Source organism: Enhydra lutris, unplaced genomic scaffold, assembly GCF_002288905.1.
Source record: "Enhydra lutris kenyoni isolate GAN:26980312 unplaced genomic scaffold, ASM228890v2 scaffoldscaffold10, whole genome shotgun sequence".
NCBI classification, from domain to species: Eukaryota; Metazoa; Chordata; class Mammalia; order Carnivora; family Mustelidae; genus Enhydra; species Enhydra lutris.
In genome coordinates this window covers 10,095,834-10,117,332 of record NW_019154094.1, presented here as the reverse complement: position 1 = coordinate 10,117,332, position 21,499 = coordinate 10,095,834, and the positions used below count along the sequence as shown (strand labels likewise).

Below are 21,499 nucleotides of genomic sequence, written 5' to 3'. Positions count from 1 at the left end.
TAGGTGGCTCAGTCGGTTAAGCGTCTCCCTTCTGCTCAGGTCCTGATCTTGGGGTTCTGGAATCTGGGACCACATCGGGCTCTCCGCTCAGCAGCAAATCTGTTTCTCCCTCTTCCTCTGTGATCTCTCTCACTCAGATAAATAGATAAAATAAGAAAAGGATGGAAGGAAGGAAGGAAAAAGAGAGAAAGAAAGAGGAAGGAAGGAAAAGAAAGAAAAAGAAAAAATTCTTCAGGCTGCCTGGGTGGCTCTGTGGGTTAAGCAACCAACTCTCCATTTCTGAGCGGGTCATGATCTCAGAGTTGTGGAATCAAGCCTGGCATTGGGCTCTGCACTGAGCGATGAGACTGCTTAAGATTCTCTCTCTCCCGCTCTGTATCCCTCCCCCAACCCCGCGCAGGCGCTCTCTCTCTCTCTCAAAAAGCAAAAAAAAAAAGAAAATCCTTCAGTTTTGTGTTTGCTGGACTCTCAGGAAATGAGAAACCCAAGGCTTGGGGCACACAGAGGAGGGCGCCATGCTCCTTACTCACGGTGGGGTAGTGGGACAGTGAGCATGGAGCTCAAGCCGGCGCCAGTCGCTAGGCAGGCCCCACACTCCATCATCAACTCCCAACAACCCCAAGACCCAAAACATGGCCTCCTTCCCAACCTTCCCAGCAAGCTGGGACAGGCTCTGATTGGACTGACTGAGGTCACGTGCTCACCACTGACTCACAGAGGCCTGGAAGCTACATTATGTTGATTGGCCGGTCCCAGCAGGGCGATGCCACAGAAGGCCAAGACGCTGGGTCTGGAGCCAGAAGTTGATTGGGAGTTGGGAAGCTCGTCAGTCGCCAAGCGCTGGCCCTCCTTCAACCTCTGGGCCTTTTCACATGTAGTTTCCTCTTCTCAGAAAACTTCTCCCTCTGCTCTACTAGGCTGACCTCCAGGTCTCCACCCAAACTTCACCTCCTGGTGGCTCCTTGCTCTCTGGGCTGGGCCCTCGCTGCCACAGGTTCATCTGCTAACTACCTGGTATGTCAGTCGGCCTCCCACTCTCAGGACAGGCCTGCAGCCACGCCAGCCTTGAGGTGCCTCGAGGAGCTTCGCAGGAGGCGCACAGGAAACGTCTCTAGGAAAAGGGATGCGGCACAAACATACGCGCGCACATCCGCACACGAACCCCCTTCCCGGCCATAAAAGGCCATAAGTGGGGCGCAGATCCCACCCCAACTGGAAACCCACCTATCCCGGGGCGCACAGACGCGCGCGCACTCCCGGATGCGCCCCAGCCAGACACCTACCCACTAGGCTCAGGGCGCACAGACACACACCCCCGCGTGCGCCCACGCATGCTCGACCCCACGCAGTCCCTGTTCCTTGCCACAAACAGGCCAGCGCAGGCGCGCCGCCTCACCGACCGACTCCCGGCGCTGGGCCCATCCCGAACAAGGCGCACGGTGCGCGCACGCGCGGCCCCGAGTTCCCGCCCCCATCCCGGCCTCGCCCGTCGGAGGCGGGGCGCGCTGGGCCGGGTCCTGCGGCACCGCCCGGGAAGCTGCGCGAGGCTGGGCGGTCGCCGCCACATCCTCCTCCTCCTCCCGGGCCGGGCGAGCGGATCGGGTCCAGGGCTGAGCCGAGGGCTCCAAGGGCGCGGGCGGAGCGGGGCACGGAGCCATGGCGCACCAGACGGGCATCCACGGTGAGGGCGGATGGTGGGCGGGCAGGGGGCAGAGGGGCTTCGCTCGCGGCTGCGCCCCCTCCCTGGCGCTCAGCCCCTCTCCTCACTGGTACCAGCCTGGGGAAGCTTCCTGTTCTCTTTTGCAGCCGCGGGTCGCCTGGGGTGGGCACATCTGGGGGCGTGCGACTTACTGTGCATAGTTGGGAGTGGGTGTACGTGTAAGTGCACCGCTGGAGTGGAACTATCAGTGTGCCCATCTGGGGGTGGGTGTGCCTATGTGTACCCATCTGTATATTTTTGTTTCTTTCAGGGGGTGGGCGTACCGGACGTACACATCTGGGGGGATGCGCGCGCATGTGCACTTGTCCTGTGTTTGCACATCTGGATGTGCCTGCTTGTGTTATGTCTAGGGTGCTTCATGCACAGGCACTAATAGCTGATTGAACGACCACTGTCGCATGGAACCATCTTTAGGCATCAGTGTTCTGTGACTATGTGCACATGTCTGTGGGTGTCTGTGTGTGTGTGTGTGCACAGTTGGGCTACATCTCAATGTGCATTTGTTACCACGGATGCCTGTTATCAGATGTGTCTGTGTATGGCTTCTGTGGATTTGTGCCTGTGTGAGGATGGGTCCCTGACCTTTGGCTCCTCATAGGACCCTCACACGTTCGAGCAAGTTAGACTAGGAAAAACTGGGGACAGGGCCTTCAAAGTGGGATGGGGAGAGTTGCTAATCTGACCTTGACCTCTTACCTCCCTACCATTTTCCACTTTGATCTCCTGAGACTGCCCCAGCCAGGGCTGGAAAGTCCCAGCTCCAGGCTGGAGGTAGAAAAGAGGGTCCACATTTGGGGTTTGTGAGGGAGGGTCCTGGCTTTAGAGACTCCAGGCGAATGCCCCCTACCCTAAGTTTCTCCAGCCTAGAGCGTCACCCCCTCCCCCAAGGGCCTAGTTTCCTCTTTACACAGGCTGGGGAGAAGCAGTGGCCAGGAGCCAGGTATTCTGACCCTACCCGGGTCTGAGTGTCCCCCTCTGTCACTGGCTTGGGAGGCGGGCCTGGCCTGTGGGAAAGGCGCAGGCTGCTTGCCCAGACAGGTGGTTTGGCCCTCAGCCACTCCTCCTCCCACCACACAAGGATCCCCAGCCCGGGGACACCACCACCATCGACCAGCTGCCTGGATGTCAGCTTAGCTTGTGGTCGTAGTGGCTACTTGGTGGCTAGACAAGCTAGAGGGTTTCCCTGGCCCTGCCCCACAGGACCAGAAAAGGCAGGGGTCTGGGTCAGGGCCAGCCTCCTGCCAGTGGGCCAGCCTCTCCAGAAGGAGCTGGAGGAGCTGGAGGGTAGCTTCGTGACTCAGCCCCACAGAAGGGAACAGCTCCCCCTGGACTTGCCCCTTCCTTCCCCTTTGTCTGGTCACTGCTGCTGCCTCCATCTGAGAGGGCATCGGAAGTCAGGGCCCCTCCTCCCTTCTCAGGACTGACTCGTCCCATGGCCAAGGCCCTGCCTCACGCCTTCATTTCCTACATGGTGAGACAGGCCTGCTTAGGGGATCACTGGGCACTGGGCTGCCCCCAGCCCTCCTGCCTATGAGCAGCCGACTCCTTCCCCTTTCTGGCCTGGGGAGCTGGCAGGTGAGATCAAATACCCTGGATGCCCAGATGCCAGCCCAGTCGTGGCCATAAGTGTGGATCTGGTGACCTCAGAGCAGGGCAGGGGGTGGGGGACTTGTAACTTGAGGCTTAGCAGGGTGGAGGGTGGGCAGGGCAGCAGAGGTGGGGGCAGGGAGATGGGAGAGCATGAATCTTTGATGATAGGGGCTCAGATGTCCCAGGCCTGGCCTCTGGATTATTGATGGTGGCTGAGGAGTCATGGAGGGGGATGTCTCTTCCACTACTGGGGTGTCACTCTGTCCTAGTAACTCTAGAAGGGGCGTGGCAGCCTCTCCCTTAGGGGAGCTTCTTGACTCTACCTCCCAGAAGGTCTGAGCAGGTGGAAAGGGCCGCTCAGCACAGCCTGCCCCGCCATCATTACAGCAATACGATTTAATGATTATTTAATGATTGTTATTTGTAGAGGCCCCATTACTGAACATTTTTCCCCATTTACTCCTTAGCATGGCTCTCTACAGTTTAGGACTCTTAGTTCCACAGTATAGATGAGTTTGAGGCTCAGCAAGGTCAGAGGTCACACACAGCTGTGGGAAAGGTGGAGACCCAGAGGCCAGGCTTTACCTCAGGGACCTGCTTGGGGTCTGCTGATAGGAAGCTCTGTCCTGGCCCAGTGGGGCTGTGTCTCCATCCCATGGTGGTCGGTTGGAATGCTACATGCCCAGCAGCCACGGAGGGTGGTAAACAGCCCGAGATCTCAGGCTCATGGTCACCCTGCCTGAAGGGCCCTGAGGACATGACCTGAGTTTGTTTTCCTAAAGGTGCCCCCCCACACCCCCAAGTTGCCCAGTCTGGGCCCTATAAATATTCTCTGACCTCAGCCCTCCCGCTGTGTTCCTGCAGAATTCTGACCCTTGGGTAGCTTCAAGGTCACGCTGGCCTGGCCCAGCACACCCAGAGACCCACGTCCGGCCCTTCCCCACTTGGACTTTGGTATCTGTGTCTGAACCACTGGTAGATCTGTGACATCCCTAGTTCTCACCTCTGCCCTTGGGATCCTTTTGGCTGTCACCTTCCAGCTCTGTGACTTAAGGACCAAGACAGGGTCTGTTTTGGAGAGTTCCTGATCGCTGATCCTCCTTGTCGGGGAGCCTTCTGGACTGCCTCAGGGCTGGGGCTTCGTTGCCTCTGGCAGGCCTGTGCTTGGGCTGGGCTCCCTGCCTTTCAGAGTGAGGCAGCCTGGTTGAGGGGCTGGGGCCGAGTGGGCAGGCCTGTGTGTTTGTTACTCTGGGGACTGTGTCCCTGTGTAGGTGGGCGTGTCTAAATGTGTGTGTCCAGCTGAGTGGGTTTGACCAGCTGAGTGGGTTTTCCTGTGTGAGGGCGTTTGCGTCTCTTCTCCACTCTGTCAGGTACGGATTTATTTGTTAATAAATTTTTAATAAATAATAAATAAAATTTAATAAATTTGACAAATTTAATAAAATTTAATAAATTTAATAAATTTAACAAATTTAATAAAATAAATTTGTTAACACGTGCTAGACTGAGTAGGGATCCGATGGCATACACAACAGGGGAGGCAGTGTGCCTGTGTGTATGTGTGTGTGTATGTGTGTGTGTGTGTGTTCATGGACATAGTGGTCTGTCGACAGTAGGGGCATTTGTTGACCTATTTCTGTGTTTGTGGATCCGACAGAGTGTCACAGGCCAGTTCAGTGCTGGGCCTACGTAGGGGGCAGGGGACAGATGGGGGCCGTTTGCTCTGGGAGGTCTGGCTTGTCCCAGAGCCCACCCCGCCCTTGAGTGGGCTGGCCCATCCCCACCTCCTCTGTCATCAGAGCTATCTCAGCCAGCGGGCCACACTGCTGGCTAAATTTGGGAGCTTCTGTTCATGGGCCGTGTCAGGTTCCCAGTCACATGGGGGGCCCTATTTAACCCGGCTCCCAGCTCCACCAGCAGACCCCACAGGACAGAGCGGGCCCTGAACGTGTCCCAGTCCACCCTGCTCACCCTGCCTGCTCGTCTCTCACCATGTTTCTTGTTCTCGTAGCCACCGAGGAGCTGAAGGAATTCTTTGCTAAGGCTCGGGCGGGCTCTGTCCGGCTCATCAAAGTCGTCATTGAGGATGGTGAGTGTCCCCTACTGCTCCCCGTTAGACGAGCTAGGGCGTAGGCCTGTGGCTGGACTGCACTGCTTCTCTGGGAGCTGCTTGGACCTTGGCCTCCAGCCCCTTCAGGACCTCACTCTTTCCATCTGGGGATGGGAGGTGCTTTTAGGAGAGGAGTGGAGGTGTATATGATCGTTACCCTGTTACATAGAGCAGGGAGTCAAAAGCTGGGGAGGCAGCAAGGAGAGCCCTGCCTGGGGTCCTGTCCAGCTCCCCAGAGGCTGCATAGGGGTCAGAGCCCTAGTTGGGATGCTGGGCTGGGCATGGGGGCAGGGGACCAGTGAGGCCAGGTGCTGCCCCATGTGGCGAGTGCCACTCACCTCCCTCTGTGATCGGCAGGCTGGCCTGGCTTGGCTGCTGGCCGGGGGCTGGGGGGGAGTCCCAAGGAGAAACCAGGGGCCCTGCCCGTGGGAAGTGCCCCTGCAACAAGGAAAAGCGACTCGTGCCCAGCTTGCTTTGGGAGTGTGACGCGGGGATTCCAGGCTTGGCCAGGCCTTGGCCTGGACGCTGGGACCCCGAGGCTTGCATATAGGGGTTGCAGGTGGGTGAGCTGGAGCTGAGGTCTGAAGTGGGGGGAGGATTTGAGGAGATAGAGGACTACCTGAGGCTTGGTGGTGATACCTCCACCTTCCCTTCATGCCGAGGGGTTGTCCCTGGATGTGAGGGGGGCGGACACTGGGAGTGGGCCAGGCCCCCCCAATGAATCCTTCCAGTACTCGGTAGACAGCAGTTGTGAGCCCTTTGGAGGGACCCCCGAATGGGCTTGGTCCCCAGCTGACTTCTCACCCATTGAACTGGTGCAAAGCACAGACCCAGAATTCACCCCAGGCTTCAGTGCCAGAGCTGTGCTAGGTTTTGCTCAGGGTCCCTAAGTTCAGATGCCCTCAGACACTGGGTCAGGGTCACTGTGGTAGGTCAAGAGTAAAGGCTTCCTGGGGTGACAAGCCACAGCCCCCTGCCCCACAAAAAGAGAGACTCATTGGCCCTCGTCCTCAGCCCCCCGCTTGCCTCCCAGACAGGACGTCCATGTGTTTAGCCGGAGGGATCTCTGGGTGGGCGCTTAGCTCCGTTCTGCATTGTGGTTGGTGGGGCACCTGGGAGTCCCCAGGAAGGTTCAGGCCCCCAACAGGCAGCCACGGCCCACCTCCTATCGAGTGAGGCTTGAGCACCTTCTAGGGAATCTGTCCATCCCACTTCTTAGGTAAAACTTCTCATTTTGAAAACGTTGGCAACAAATTAAACACTTTTGGCAGTGCTGTGGGGCCCACTGTGCCTGCTGGTTTTCACCCTTGATCCCATCTGAGTTCTGGGAGGATCTGTGAGGAGGCCAAGACCTGCAAAGAGGTGTCTGGGCTAGGGGGCCTGACATGTCTGGGCTCCAGACAGCTAGGCCCCTTGCCTTCATCAGGAGGGCCTGGTGGTCAGGCACTCCATGGCCATGTGGTGATCACCCCATTCCTGTGCACACCTGGGCTGGTGTTTGGTGCCCTGCTATGGCCCTGTGGTTGGGTAGATCAAATGGATGTCCAGCCTTGATGGCCCATTCTGCCCAAGTGCACTAGCCAGGGAGGTGGCCAGCCTGTTGGCCCCAAGTGCTAACAGGTTTCTGACTTTTTGGGGAGGGGACTTCAGCTGGCTGGTGGCAGCAGGATACCCGTTTGTGTAGTGTCTGGGAGGAGCTCTGGTCTCCCTCTTTGCTCCTGCAGCTCCCTTTGGCCTGAGGCTGGACCCCCCGCCTCCCTCAGCAGGGTCGTTCCGAGAAGGGTGGGCGGTTGGTGGCCGTGGCCAACAGAAGTGGCGTGTCTCCTAGTGCTGGTCAGTGTTTGGGCATCTGCGGACACGTTCTCGAGCCTGTGTCTGTGTGCATGGGTGTGCAGTTGTGGAGCTGGTGGTGCTGGGCCCTCGTTCATTCATTGACTCATTCAGGGGTTCAGTCCCATTGCCTCATCATTCAGGGATTTGCGAGCTCCTGGGGAAGGTGGTGGGGTGGACAGCAGATCTGTGCCCCAGCCGAGGAGGTCCGCAGTCCAAGGTGAGCGTGGGAGATGGCTACTCCTTGGCTCACCCGGCCTCTGCCCCCAGAGCAGCTCGTGCTGGGTGCCTCACGGGAGCTGATGGGCACCTGGGAGCAGGACTACGACAGGGCTGTGCTGCCGCTGCTGGACACCCAGGAACCCTGCTATCTGCTCTACCGCCTGGACTCCCAGAACGCCCAGGGCTTTGAGTGGCTCTTCCTTGCCTGGTCACCTGACAATTCTCCGGTGAGTCCTGGGGACTCCTGCCCATCCCACAGATCAGGGGAGAGGGGAAGCTGGGTCTGAGCACGAGACCAAGGCCCTGCCCTGAGGATTCTGGGTGGGGAGACACCAGGTCCTGCCCCAGAGTCTGAGAGAGGGCAAGGCCCTGTGCTGGGAGCTTGGCCCTCTCTCGGAGGCCTCCCAGACACCTCAGCCTGGCTCTGGGAGGCAAAGAGGTCCTTGCCCTGTGCTGCGCCCTCTGCTGGGTATATGGGCACAAAGCCATGCCCCAGTCCCCACCCAGAGCCTCCTGCCCCAGAGGCTCCTGCTCCTCCCCAGAGAGTTAGCCCTGCCTGGAGGGGTCTCATGGCTCAGCTTCTGCCCTCCAGGTGCGGCTGAAGATGTTGTACGCAGCCACACGGGCCACAGTGAAGAAGGAGTTTGGGGGTGGCCACATTAAGGATGAGCTTTTTGGGACTGTGAAGGTAGGCCCCCTGGGCCAGACTCCACCAGGCAGGGATCACAGGCCCACAGAGGGTGGGATGTGACACAGGGTCACCCAGGAAGTGGGTGCCAGGCATGGGGAGGCGTGGGGAGGCATGGGGAGCGCTGGGAGAATCCAGGGTCTGCCAGCTGGCGTGCTCAGTGGGCTTCTGCCAGCCCACCCCAAGGTGCCATTCATGCTTCTGCACGGCAGGACGACCTCTCCTTTGCTGGGTACCAGAAGCACCTATCGTCCTGTGCGGCGCCCGCCCCACTGACGTCAGCTGAGAGAGAGCTTCAGCAGATCCGTATTAATGAGGTAGATGCACGGGACCAGATGGGCGGAAGTCCCGGCCTGAGGCCCTCGAGGTCTCATGAGGCCCAGTTGGCTGGCCTGTGGTCCAGGAGGGCTACCCCCTGGTCGGGCAGGTCAGGGCCTCCCTCACTCGTTCCCCTCCCCCAGGTGAAGACAGAGATCAGTGTGGAAAGCAAGCACCAGACCCTGCAGGGCCTCACCTTCCCACTGCAGCCGGCTGCCCAGAGGGCCCTGCAGCAGCTCAGACAGAAGACCGTCAACTACATCCAGCTGGTGGGTGTCCGTCCTGCCCCAGATACACGGTGCCGTGGCGCTGGTCCTGCTGGGACCCATGTACAGGGCGGGGGGTGGGTGACCAGCCCCCCCACTCTGTGCAGTAGTGGTACTCACTGTGCCCCGCCCCCTCTCCGTCCCTACCCGGTCCTCTTCGGAGTGCGACCCCAGAGATGGTGTCCCCCTGCCTTGCTCAGTCCTTGCTTACCTGCGGGGACATCTGTGACATACTGTCCCTCACTCTGGCCTCTTCACTGCACACACATACTCACCCTGGAGTGCACGCTGACCCCTCAGACCTAAGCCCTGCCTGTCCGAGACGCCCTCGGCAGCCCCCGCAGCTGCCCCCTCTCCTCAGGGCCTCCTGGTCCAGTGGCCAGGCTTCCCCCTTTCTTTATTTCTTCTTCTTTTTTTTTCCTTAAGATTTATTTATTTATTTGAGAGAGAGCATGAGCTGATGGGGAGGGGCAGAGGGAGAGGGAGAAAGAGAATTGAGTGTGGAGCCTTACCCGGGCCCAATCCCGTGGCCCTGAGATCATGACCGGAGCCAAAATCAAAAGTTGAATGCTTAACTGACTGAGCCACCCAGGCATCCCTGCCCTTTCTTTTGTTCTTCCTTTTCTTTTCTTTTCTTTTTTTTTAAAGTAAGCTCTACACCCAGCCTGGGGCTTGAACAGACCAAGAGTCATATGCTCCACCCACTGAGCCAGCCAGGTCCCCATGCCTCCCCCACCAAGCAGAATGGTTCCTTCCGTGTGATGCGTGTTTTGCAGAAGCCTCACCCCTGAGAATAGGCCAGCCTGATAGTGTGGTGCTTCCCTCCGGTCAAGGCCTTCGCAGCAATCCTGTCCACTGCTCTTGGTGGGCCTTCCTCCTCTAGCAGAGCTTTCAAAAGGGCAGAGGTAGGGGCCCAGGTGTGGCCTCTTCACAGGGACCCCCATGGCAGGATGGCCACTGGGGTGGGGAGTCCTGAGAGAGGGAGACCACAGACAGGCTCTGCCCTAGCTCCTGCCTGTCCCCTTGGGGACTTCTTGTTCCCTAGGGTGGGCCCAGGCCCTCGCCTGCTAATGTTCTCCCATCTTTCCTTGCTCTGGGCAGAAGCTGGACCTGGAGCGGGAGACAATCGAGCTGGTACACACGGAGCCCACAGAAGTGGCCCAGCTGCCCTCAAGGGTTCCCCGAGACGCTGCCCGTTACCACTTCTTCCTCTACAAGCACACCCATGAGGGTGACCCCCTCGAGTCTGTGGGTGAGTGAGTGGCCACAGCAGGGCTCCCACGCCTGCGTCTGGACCGGAGCTGGGTGGCCTTCCTGCAGGGGGCGTGGCTCAGCAGGCCTCCCTGCTCAGCTCACGCCCCACCCCTCACCCCCGCAGTGTTCATCTACTCGATGCCGGGGTACAAGTGCAGCATCAAGGAGCGCATGCTCTATTCCAGCTGCAAGAGTCGCCTCCTTGACTCTGTGGAGCAGGACTTCCAGCTGGAGATCTCCAAGAAGGTAGGTGCCCATTCCCGGAGTCTCACTGCCCAAGGGCCAGTACCACCACCCTCCACTAGGGCGCCGGAGTCCCAAGGCAGTGGTCGGGGTTTAGGGGGTTAGTGCCGTGTTCCATGGGTGGGGATGGGGCCAGCTGACCGGTGGTGTGGACAAGCCCAGCCTTGGCCGCCCACAACTCTCCTCTGCTTGGGTCTGGAAGGTAGGTAGGGGGTCTCCAAGGCATGTAGGACAGCAGGCCCCAACTCTTTGTTCCTGGGGGTGGCATTCCAAATGGGGATCTGGGAGAAGACCCCAGGGCTGGAGTGTGAGAGGTCACAGGGGTGCCCCAGGAGTGGGGGTGAGCCAGAGTGATGTGTGCCTTGCCCCATGCAGATCGAGATTGGCGATGGGGCAGAGCTGACGGCCGAGTTCCTCTACGACGAGGTGCACCCCAAACAACACGCCTTCAAGCAGGCCTTTGCCAAGCCCAAGGGCCCAGGGGGCAAGCGGGGCCACAAGCGCCTCATCCGTGGCCCCGGCGAGAATGGGGATGACAGCTAGGTGGCCGGACCTGAGCCATGCCGGCATGTGGACTGTGGGGCTCTGCGTCCCACTGTTCCCAGCCACCTGCCTCCTTCCCAGCCTGGGCTCCAGGGGAGGCTTACTTTCCGTGGGGCAGGAGGGCTGGTGACAGAACATTCTTGCAGCTTCCGAGGGCCACTGGGCTGGCATTTTGTGACCTTCCCCCTGTTGCTGTCCCTGCCTCTCATCTGTGTGCCCAAGGGGTCTGGGGACCCTGCCTGGCTGGCTTAAGGGGGCTGGGTAGGGAGCCTGGAATGAGCTTGGCCCCCAGGGGGAACTGAGACTAGGGTCCTAGCATAGCCCAATAGCCTTTGGCCACAGGGGTGGGTTCAGTCAGGGCTAGGGTAGGGGTCACTGAAGGACAGATGGTTGAATGCTGTATTTTTTAAAGAATAAAATATTTTTAAATCAACATCTGACTCTGGCCCTGAGGAGTTACCTCTGGCCCTGGGAATTGGGAAACTGTCTATAGCTGGCCCCTCTGAACTCGGACGGGGCCTGTCAGCCCACTCAGGCTGCTGGGTGGGGTTCTAGCACTCCTGGCTACAGGTGTATGGCAGTGTGTGTGTGTGTGTGTGTGTCTGTGTGGACACAAGCCTCACACGGGTCCCTGTTGATGGAAGCTCAGCCTGAGAGGCAGGTACCCCTTCGCCATGATACAGGGCATCTGGGTGTATTTGTTTCCTGTGACTGCTGTAACAGTACCACAAACTTAGTGGCCCAAACCCACACAGATTTACTCTCTTAACATTTCCTGTCAATCTAACAAAAAGCTAAAGTCTGACAGGGCTGCTCTCCAGCTGTTGGCAGGACTCATTCCTTCTGGAGGCCTCAGGGGAGACTGTTACCTCACCTTCTCCAGCCTGAAAGGCTGCCCACATTCCTTGGCTCCTGGCCCCGCTTCCCTCTTTGAAACCAGAGTGGTAGCCCTTCTCTGGGAGTCCACTTCCCTCTGCTTCCGGTCACACGGCCTCTGTCTGTCGGCAGATCCTCCTCAGTCTCTGTCTTCCAAGGGTCCTCGTGATTATGTTCACTTCCCCACTTTCCAGTTACTCTCCCCGCTCAGGACCCTTCACTCAACCCCGCCTGCAAGGCCCCTTTTATCCTGTATAGGGAAGGATCCACAGGTTTGGGGATTAGGCTGTGGATCTCCTTGGGCCGTTCTTTAGGCTGCCACCCTGGGTCTGCTCTGCCTGCTGGGCTTTCTGGGCTCTTTTTGTTCTGTGCATGCGTGCAGACCTGAGCTCTGTCAGCTCCTTGGTCCTTTCTGCTACTTGTGTTCCTGCCCCTGCGGGTCTGGCTCCCTGGTCCCAGGGACTCTGGGAGAGTCTGCTTCAGGCTCAGGATTCAGCAGGAGCCAGATCTTCAGTCTGTGCCTCTGAGAAGGGGGTGAGAGCCACCCCCCCATCCCAGGAGGGAGGTGTGCAAGGATGGGGACAGGAGGAGCCTGTGGCTGGGATTCAGCTGCTGAGTGGACACAGTCTTTCTCTTGGAAGCATGTCTTGGGCTGGGGCTCAGGGCAGGGTCCCATCCCTGAGGCCTTTTGCAGCACCTGCTCAAGACCCTAGAGTTACAGAGAGAGCTGAAACCCCAGCTAGGACCCAGAGAAGGAGGCCTATCCTTGCCCACCCCACACACTGGTTCCCAGGTGGGCAGGAAGACAGAGCATTGCCCCCACACTGGCTGAAGCCCTGGGCCTGCGTGCCAGCTGGATGCCCAGCAGCCTGGAGCCTGCCTGCTGTGATAGCCACCCAAAAGTGGGCATGGAGAAGAGGGGGTGGGGGTGGGGGTAGGCAGGTGTCCATTCCTGCCTCCTCCCAACAGAAGCTCTATTTTTTCATTCATTAATTCATCCAGCCATCATTCAGAAACACTGTGCCTGCCCAGAGCTGAGTGCCAGAGACTCATGGACCCAGCAAATATCCATCATCTACGTTGTTCTGGGCAGTATGCTGGACCCTGGGTATACAGACCAAAGATTCTTGCCATTAAGAAGCAGACGTTCCAGGGGCGCCTGGGTGGCTCAGCTGGTTGTCTCGCTTCGGCTCAGGTCATGATCTCAGGGTCCTGGGATGAAGCCCTGCATTGGGCTCTCTGCTCAGTAGGGAGTCTGCTTCTCCTTCTCCCTCTGCCTCTCTCCCTGCTTGTGCTCTCTCTATCTCTCTCTCTCTCTCTTTCTCTCTCTCAAATAAATATATAAAATCTTAAAAAAAAAAAAAAAAAAAAAGAAGCAGATATTCCAGCGGGGGAATAACACAATATACAATAAACCATGGAAAATCAATGATATGATGTGTTAACAGGTAAAAAGTTATGACAATGAAAAGCAGCAAGTAAAGGGGCTGAGAAGTGCCAGATCTCAGGGAAGGCCTCCAGAGGGTCATGTGTGAGCCAAGATACAAAGGAAGCAATGGAGGGGGCCAATCGAATATCTAGGAAAAGAGTTTCCAGGCAGAACAAATAGTAAGTCCAAAGGTCCTGGGGCAGGAGACTGCATGGGAGTTTTCAAGCCCCAGCAAGGAGGCCACTGTGGCTGGAGATTGGTCAGGGAAGCAATGGGAGGCCAGATCCCATAGGACCTTGTTGGCCATTATGTGGACTGTGTCTTGGATTCCAGAAAGGACCGGGAAGGAGTCTGAGCCAAATAAGGGCCTAGTGTGACTTAGGGGCCAAATGTGAACAGGCCATGGGGTGTGAGTGCAGAAGCAGGGCAATCTGTGAGGTTGTGGTGACTGCACTGGTCTAGGCAAGAGATGATGGTGGCTCATGCCAGCCCAGTGAATGTGAAGGTGGTGGGCAACGGGCAGATTCTGAAGCTGGAGCCAATGGGACTTGCCAGGGGCCCATGTCACCCTGAGGCTTTGGGCCGGAGTCATCTGTCAGGTTTAGCTGGGTCAGAGAGAGCATGGTAGGAGCCGTCCCAGCTGGCCTGGCCATGGGGCAGGTGCTGTGACGGGACCCTGGGCACACTGGGGACATAGAAGAGGAGGCCTGCCCCTGGAGGAAGTGGCAGGCTGCGGTGGAAACAGGTGCGGCCAAGGCGAGGCCCATGCTGCCGAACCCCCAGGCATACCAGCCCCCAGAAGCTCTGGGGACAGGGTTGAGGGAGCAGGAAAGGGTAAGTATGGGAGCCTCTGGCCCAAGAGAGCTCCCTTTGGGGCAGGGGCCACGGGCTGAGGTGTGAGGGGGCCAGCCCTCTCGGGACAGGGAGCACCCTGGCAGGGGTGTCAGCGTGCCCAGGCCACATCTGCCACCACCCCCAATCCCAGTCTCCCACTGACCTGAGACGGGGCTCTGGGCCTCTGCTTCTCCCCAGACTTTCCCTGACCACGGGTGTGAGCCCCACTGGGGCTGTGGTGAATTATTAGGCTGGGGTGGGGGTGGAGGGAATGGAAAGAGGAAGTACTGAAGGGACTATTTGCCATCTGCCTATGCAAATGGCCTCTGAGTCAGCGCACTCCCCCAACCCTTTCTCTCTCGGCCTGGTGGGGGCGAGGGAGGGGGCTGCTGGGTTTTTTCTTAATTCTCACTTCCTCTGTTCTCTGAGCTGATGAGGGAAGGGGCTGCGAGTGCCAAGCATCCTTTCCTGCAGCAGCTGCCTAGTCTGCGGGTCAGACCCTCTGGAGAAGCCCCCGCTCCCTGTCATGGTAGGACAGTGGCCCTCAGCCCCATGGGGAAGGGGGCAGTGGGAAGTGGTGGGGGGTGGGGTTTGGTGGCTGTAGACAGTAATGAAAGGGCTGTCCCCCTACATGGCCCTGGGGACACGCACTGAACCCTGAAGACATCAGAGCAGAAGTCTTCTCTGAGCAATGACACCTGAACCCATTTTGTGGCTGGGGTGGCTGAGGCCTGAGGCTTTCTTTGCTCAGTGGTGGTGCTGGGGCAAGCCAGGTGGACACCCAGGACTAGGCTCTGTCTGACCCTGTGCTGCCCATCCTGTCTGATCCGTTCTGACCTACCGTGGGATGGATGCTTGGTCTGGGAGAGGTGGGGGGAGGGGGAAGAGTTGGGCAGTGCCCACCGCCCCCCCACCCCAGCCAGGGCCGCTGATGGTACTCAGCCCAGACCCCAGCAGGAGACCCTCATGCCCGCCTGGGACTTGGTCAGAGGCAGAGGGAGGCATTGGGGGAGGCTGGTGGAAGACATGGAGGGCTTTCCAGGGCAGCTGGGTGGAAGGGAGCCAGATGTCCCTGGCTCAGGAGGCAAGAGAAGTGGCCCCTGAGGGAGGAAAAGGAAAGGTTGGGGAGAACCCGGTAGGCCTGTCTGGCTGGGGCTTTGTTTTGAGTGAAAGTTCTAGACTGTGAGATTGGATTCCAAGTCTCAGAAGCAGCTCTGACTTGAAGGCTGGGTCTGAGACCTGAGCCTTAGAGGCAGGGTGGGTGCTGAGCAGAGAGGCAGGAGCCTCCTTGGGTGGGGGGCTTGGAGAGAGGGGTTGGGGACGCTGTTGGGAGCCCCCAGGAAGTGGGGCAGGCGGAGGCAGGGCTGAGGCTCACTCTCACAGGCCGGCAGGGCCCCTGCTCTGGCGCCCTGCACCCCCTGTCTCTCCTGGTGCAGGCTGCCATGCTGGCCGTGGTCCTGGCCCCAGGCGCTCTGCCTCCCTTCCTGCCCTGCGAGCTCCAGCCCCACGGCCTGGTGGATTGTAAATGGCTCTTCCTCAAGTCTGTGCCCCGCTTCTCGGCGGCCGCGCCCCGTGGGAACATCACCAGCCTCTGGCTGCACTCCAACCGCATCCACCACCTCCACGACTCCGACTTTGTCCACCTGTCCGGCCTGCGGCGTCTCAACCTCAAGTGGAACTGCCCCCCGGCCGGCCTCAGCCCCATGCACTTCCCCTGCCACATGACCATCGAGCCCAACACCTTCCTGGCTGTGCCCACCCTGGAGGAACTGAACCTCAGCTACAACGGCATCAGCACCGTGCCCGCCCTGCCCAGCTCCCTCACGTCCCTGGTCCTGAGCCGCACCAACATCCTGACACTGGACTCCGCCAGCCTCGCGGGCCTGCACGCCCTGCGCCACCTCTACCTGGACGGCAACTGCTACTATAAGAACCCCTGCCAGGAGGCCTTGCAGGTGGCCCCAGGTGCCCTCCTCGGCCTGAGCAACCTCACACACCTGTCGCTCAAGTACAACAACCTGACTGTGGTGCCTCGCCGCCTGCCCCCCAGCCTGGAGTCCCTGCTTCTGTCCTACAACCACATCGTCACCCTGGTCCCTGATGACCTGGCCAATTTGACTGCCCTGCGCGTGCTGGACGTGGGCGGGAACTGTCGCCGCTGTGACCATGCCCGCAATCCCTGCAGGGAGTGCCCCAAAGGGTTCCCCAAGCTGCACCAGGACACCTTTAGCCATCTGAGCCACCTCGAAGGCCTGGTGTTGAAGGACAGCTCCCTCCACAGCCTGGACCCCAGGTGGTTCCGCAGCCTGGGCAACCTCCTGAAGCTGGACCTGAGCGAGAACTTCCTGTACGACTGCATCACCAAGACCAAGGCCTTCCACGGCCTGGGTCGGCTGCGCAAACTCAACCTGTCCTTCAACTACCACAAGAAGGTGTCCTTCGCCCACCTGCCCCTGGCGCCCTCCTTCGGGAGCCTGCGGTCCCTGTGGAAGCTGGACATGCACGGTATCTTCTTCCGCTCGCTCAGTGAGACCACGCTCCGGCCGTTGGCCCACCTGCAGGTGCTCCGGCACCTGCGCCTGCAGCTCAACTTCATCAACCAGGCCCAGCTCAGCATCTTCGGGGCCTTCCCGGGCCTGCGCTACGTGGACCTGTCCGACAACCGCATCAGTGGGGCCGCGGAGCCACCGGCGGCCGCGGGGCAGGTGGGCGGGGTGGAGCGAGGCCGGCGGCTGCCAGGGGACTTGGCTCCAGGCCCGCGGGGCCCACGGGGTCCCCAGAGCTCTGAGGACTTCATGCCGAGCTGCAAGCCGCTCCGCTTCACCCTGGACCTGTCACGGAACAACGTGGTGACAGTCCAGCCGGAGATGTTCACCCAGCTCTCGCGCCTGCAGTGCCTGTGCCTGAGTCACAACAGCATCTCGCAGGCGGTCAACGGCTCCCAGTTCACGCCGCTCACCAGCCTGCGGGTGCTGGACTTGTCCCATAACAAGCTGGACCTGTACCACGGCGGCTCCTTCACGGAGCTGCCGCAGCTCGAGGCCCTGGACCTCAGCTACAACAACCAGCCCTTCAGCATGCGCGGCGTGGGCCACAACCTCAGCTTCGTGGCGCAGCTGCCGGCCCTGCGCTACCTCAGCCTGGCGCACAACGACATCCACAGCCGCGTGTCCCAGCAGCTGCGCAGCGCCTCGCTGCGGGCCCTGGACTTCAGCGGCAACGCCCTGAGCCAGATGTGGGCCGAGGGGGACCTCTACCTCCGCTTCTTCCAAGGCCTGAGGAACCTGGTCCAGCTGGACCTGTCCCAGAATCGCCTGCACATCCTCCTGCCCCGCAACCTGGCCCACCTGCCCAGGGGCCTGCGGCTGCTGCGTCTCCGCGACAATTACCTGGCTTTCTTCAACTGGAGCAGCCTGGCCCTCCTCCCCAGACTGGAGGCCCTGGACCTGGCAGGGAACCAGCTGAAGGCGCTGAGCAACGGCACCTTGCCTAACGGCACCCTGCTGCAGAGGCTGGACCTCAGCGGCAACAGCATCGGCTTCGTGGACCCCGGCTTCTTCGCCCTGGCTGAGGGGCTGCGAGAGATCAACCTCAGCGCCAACGCCCTCAAGACGGTGGAGCCCTCCTGGTTTGGCCCCGTGGCTGGTGCCCTGAAAGTCCTGGACGTGACCGCCAACCCCTTGCACTGCGCCTGCGGGGCGGCCTTCGTGGACTTCTTGCTGGAGGTCCAGGCCGCCGTGCCCGGCCTGCCCAGCCACGTGCGCTGTGGCAGCCCTGGCCAGCTGCAGGGCCGCAGCATCTTTGCACAGGACCTGCGCCTCTGCCTGGACGAGGCCCTCTCCTGGGACTGTTTCGGCCTCTCGCTGCTGACCGTGGCCCTGAGCCTGGCTGTGCCCGTGCTCCACCACATGTGTGGCTGGGACCTCTGGTACTGCTTCCACCTGGGCCTGACCTGGCTGCCGCGGCGCCAGCGGCAGTGTGGCACTGACGCCCTGCCCTACGATGCCTTCGTGGTGTTCGACAAGGCGCAGAGCTCGGTGGCCGACTGGGTGTACAACGAGCTGCGGGTCCAGCTGGAAGAGCGCCGCGGGCGCCGGGCGCTGCGCCTGTGTCTGGAGGAGCGCGACTGGCTGCCTGGCAAGACGCTCTTCGAGAACTTGTGGACCTCCGTGTACAGCAGCCGCAAGACGCTCTTCGTGCTGGCCCACACGGACAGCGTCAGCGGCCTCTTGCGCGCCAGCTTCCTGCTGGCTCAGCAGCGCCTGCTGGAGGACCGCAAGGATGTCGTGGTGCTGGTGATCCTGTGCCCCGATGCCCACCGCTCCCGCTATGTGCGGCTGCGCCAGCGCCTCTGCCGCCAGAGCGTCCTCCTCTGGCCCCAGCAACCTCGAGGCCAGCGCAGCTTCTGGGCCCAGCTGGGCACGGCCCTGACCAGGGACAACCGCCACTTCTATAACCAGAACTTCTGCCGCGGCCCTACGACGGCCGAATAGCCCGGGGACAGCCCAGCATGCCACCCCACCTCCACCTGGCCTGTCTGCCCCACGCCACTGCTCTGCCTCCCCCGCTCCCACCCCTGGCCTACAGCAGGCGCTCAGTAAATGCTACTGGTAGGCCAGACGGCTCACTCAGAGCTCACCGGAGGTTCGGGTGGCAGGAAAGAAGGGAGAATGCACCAGCCAAGCTTTCCTTCCTGCAGTGAGGAGGGACAAGATGTGGTTGGGGAGAAATGGCCAAGCAGGAAAAGGGAGGGCCCAGAGAACGCAGGTGTGCAGGGGAGGGAAGGTGTTTAAGGGCATTTGTGTTTACGAGCATCTTCTCAGGGGAGTTTGAGGAAGGTCACTGAATGTGGTCTTGGTCCTTCCCAGAGAACAAGTTGGGTCTCCTGTCCCGTTCAGACCCCTCCCCATGTGCCCTCCCCTTCCCTTCCCAGGCTGCACTAGGGCACTTGGTGCAGACTGGGTCAAAGCAGCCCTCTGTTAGATATTGGCCTCGGGATCTGCCTCCCACACCCCGCAGGACTGAAAATGTCTTGAGCGCAGAGCCCCTGCAGGCCGGCTTCATTTCTGGCCCCAAGCAAAGTCCTGAGAGGCAGCAGCCCTGGTGAGTGTCCATTCCCATTGGTGGCGATGTGAGGGTGTGGGTGGGCGAGGGGTGGGGGGGCCTTTGTGCTGAGTTCAGAGGGGGCATTTGCGCCCTCTGGTGGCCAAGCCTGTGCTGTGCCAGGGAGGCTGGCCGGGTTGGGGAAGAAAGACGCCTCTGGGGAGATCCCCGCAGCAGGGAGCTGGGAGCCACAGAAGATTCTAGAGTGAGCTCACAATCCATCGCTTTCTGTTTTCAACTAGAGTACATGCTGGGTCTCTCTGTTCTGACGTCAAAGGGACACCTGGGTGAGCCACCACCTGGCTACAAAGGTGGGACCTACCTTCCCTGCCCCTGCCTCTCTCCGCTGATTGCACTGGGGTGGGAGGCACAGCCACATCTGAGAGGATGGAGGATGTGCGTGTTTCTAGTTCTGCTATCCAGTGTGGAGTTCCAGATGCTGCTTGGAGCACCAGTGTTTGGAGACAGCCGAGTGTTGGGAGGGGAGGTGCTGTGGGTCAGGTCAGGCCCAGACCCTTGGAAGTCGCTTTGTTCTGGGCTGCTGCCTCACTGTCCCCACAACTGAACCTGCCGTTTGAGGAGCAGATGAGACGTGTGTAGCCGGATAGCTGGCACTGGGGCCAGGGGTGGTAGGAGAGTGGAACTAGCTGGGGCAGGCTCAGGACTGGTGGGGGCCAGCCTGGCCACTCCCGGCTTCTGGGTTGGAAGGTTGATGCTGGCCGCAGATTTGGCTAATTTTACATAGCCTGACTGTGGGCAGCCCTGCGGTTTTGGGGGTGGGGTACTGCTTTGCCCCCTCTCCGGGTCGTAGCTGGGAGAGAAATGTAGGCCAACTTCCTCTTTCTGACTTGGGCACAGGGGCTCCTGTGGTAGGCTGGTGGCCCCTGTTATCTGCTTGCCTGACAGAAAGAGGGGTGCTTAGATGGCTCAGTTGGTTAAGCATCTGCCTTTGGCTCAGGTCATGATCCCAGGGCCCTGGGATCAAGTCCCACATCAGACTCCTTGCTCAGTGGGGAGTCTACTTCCCCCTCGGCCTGCTGCTCCCCCTGCTTGTTGTACTCTCCCTCTCTGACAAATAAATAGAATCTTAAAAAAGAAGAAGGAGGAGAAGGTGAAGAAAGGAGAAAAAAGAAAGACAGACAGAAAGGGTCTGATCCACCAATTAGAAGTCCCACATGGGCTCTGTCCTGTCTTGAGAGGGTCTATTAGCTTCTGGAGGAGAGGGGTGAGGCGTAGCATTGCCCCACATGCTTCCTTGGCCTGTACCTGGGAAGGAAAGAAAACAAGAACTGTCTTTCAGTCAGGCTGGAGTCTAGGGGAGGCCCCAGCCACATGGCTTGTGGGCTGATCTGGCCGCATCCAGGGTCCCCACAGTTTGGATGTGGGAGCTCCATCCACCTGTATCTCAGGACAGCTGAGTCTGCCCTCAGGAGGTTCCCAGATAAGAATCCTCATGTACCCACCCACCCACTCATGCTCACAGTCCTGGTTCTTTTGGGGCTTGGGACTCAGAAGAACATTTTGAAAATGAAGCGCGGGGCTATGGTAGGATGTTGGCTCGGCTTAGGTGAGTCTGAGGGTCCATGGCCCTTGGTTCAACCTGCAGAAAAAATTGCAGCCATTGTCTGTGGGATCAGAAGGGGTAGAGTTCCGTTATCCTAGGTCCTAGGCTCAGGTGGGGCTGGGGGAGAGGCAGCCGCCGCTGCACTGTGCTCAGGAAGGGCGCTCATGCTTGACCTCCACACTGCTGGACATCGTCAACCACGAGCACTAGCTGCGACTTGGCCCTGTGAGGCTGGGGAAGAGTGGGACTCGGGTCAGGCTACCTGGGCTAACTGTTGGCCCTGCCTTTTGGATTATCTCAGGCAGGCGACCTCCCCTTTGGAGTCTCAGTTTGCTTGTCTGTCAGTGGGGGTGGCCAGGGTCACTGTGCCCGTTGTTAAGAAGGCTTGGTGCTAACGCGTGAAGGTCTGAGAAACGAGCAGCCCTCGGCCATCATTGTTAGGTAAGGGGCTTCTGCTTAGGGCAGCTAACGGATGCGGCTTTGCTATGTTCTCTGTAACCCCAGGACTGGTTCTCCACCCGGAGCACTGAATGGGGTTCAGAGGCAGATGTGGTTGAATCAGACACCTGAGAAGCTGGGAGCGGGACCCTGGTGTTGCCTCCCGTGCTTTTGGCTGTCATGGGGGCAGTGAGTATTAGACAGGCGTCTGGGCACAAGACTTAGGAAAACCTGTTAGGAGGAAAGCATAAATGTAAGGAAATTCTCCCTGCTAAGATTAGAAATGAGAACTCTCTCTTTTCCCTCAAGAGTACTTTCATGCTCCAGGATCTATATTTTCTTGGAAAACGTTTTAAAAAAGATTTTATTTATTTATTTGGCAGAGAGAGGCATCAGGGGGAGTTCGAATAGAAGCTGGGGAGTGGGAGAGGGAGAAGCAGGCTTCCTGCTGAGCAGAGAGCCCGATGCGGG

General features: G+C 59.6%; 1 protein-coding gene across 3 annotated transcripts; it reads left to right on the top strand.

Annotated features, from left to right (window-relative positions):
• The first annotated feature begins 1,531 nt into the window (after window positions 1-1,531).
• Window positions 1,532-19,997, top strand: LOC111143741 (twinfilin-2). Of its 3 annotated transcripts, none has more exons than XM_022497574.1 (9): window positions 1,532-1,681; window positions 5,322-5,399; window positions 7,521-7,699; window positions 8,065-8,160; window positions 8,373-8,477; window positions 8,622-8,747; window positions 9,846-9,996; window positions 10,123-10,244; window positions 10,617-11,217. In XM_022497574.1, exons 1-9 carry the CDS (start codon window positions 1,657-1,659, stop codon window positions 10,782-10,784), a joined length of 1,050 nt encoding a protein of 349 aa, XP_022353282.1. In that variant the 5' UTR covers window positions 1,532-1,656; the 3' UTR covers window positions 10,785-11,217. The 3 variants fall into 3 exon arrangements, with proteins under 3 accessions (XP_022353282.1, XP_022353280.1, XP_022353281.1); XM_022497572.1 differs by lacking the exon at window positions 10,617-11,217 and adding an exon at window positions 15,315-19,997 and having other exon boundaries at window positions 1,538-1,681; XM_022497573.1 differs by lacking the exons at window positions 1,532-1,681; window positions 5,322-5,399; window positions 7,521-7,699; ... (4 more) ...; window positions 10,123-10,244; window positions 10,617-11,217 and adding exons at window positions 13,032-14,452; window positions 15,315-19,997.
• The last annotated feature ends 1,502 nt before the right edge of the window (window positions 19,998-21,499 follow it).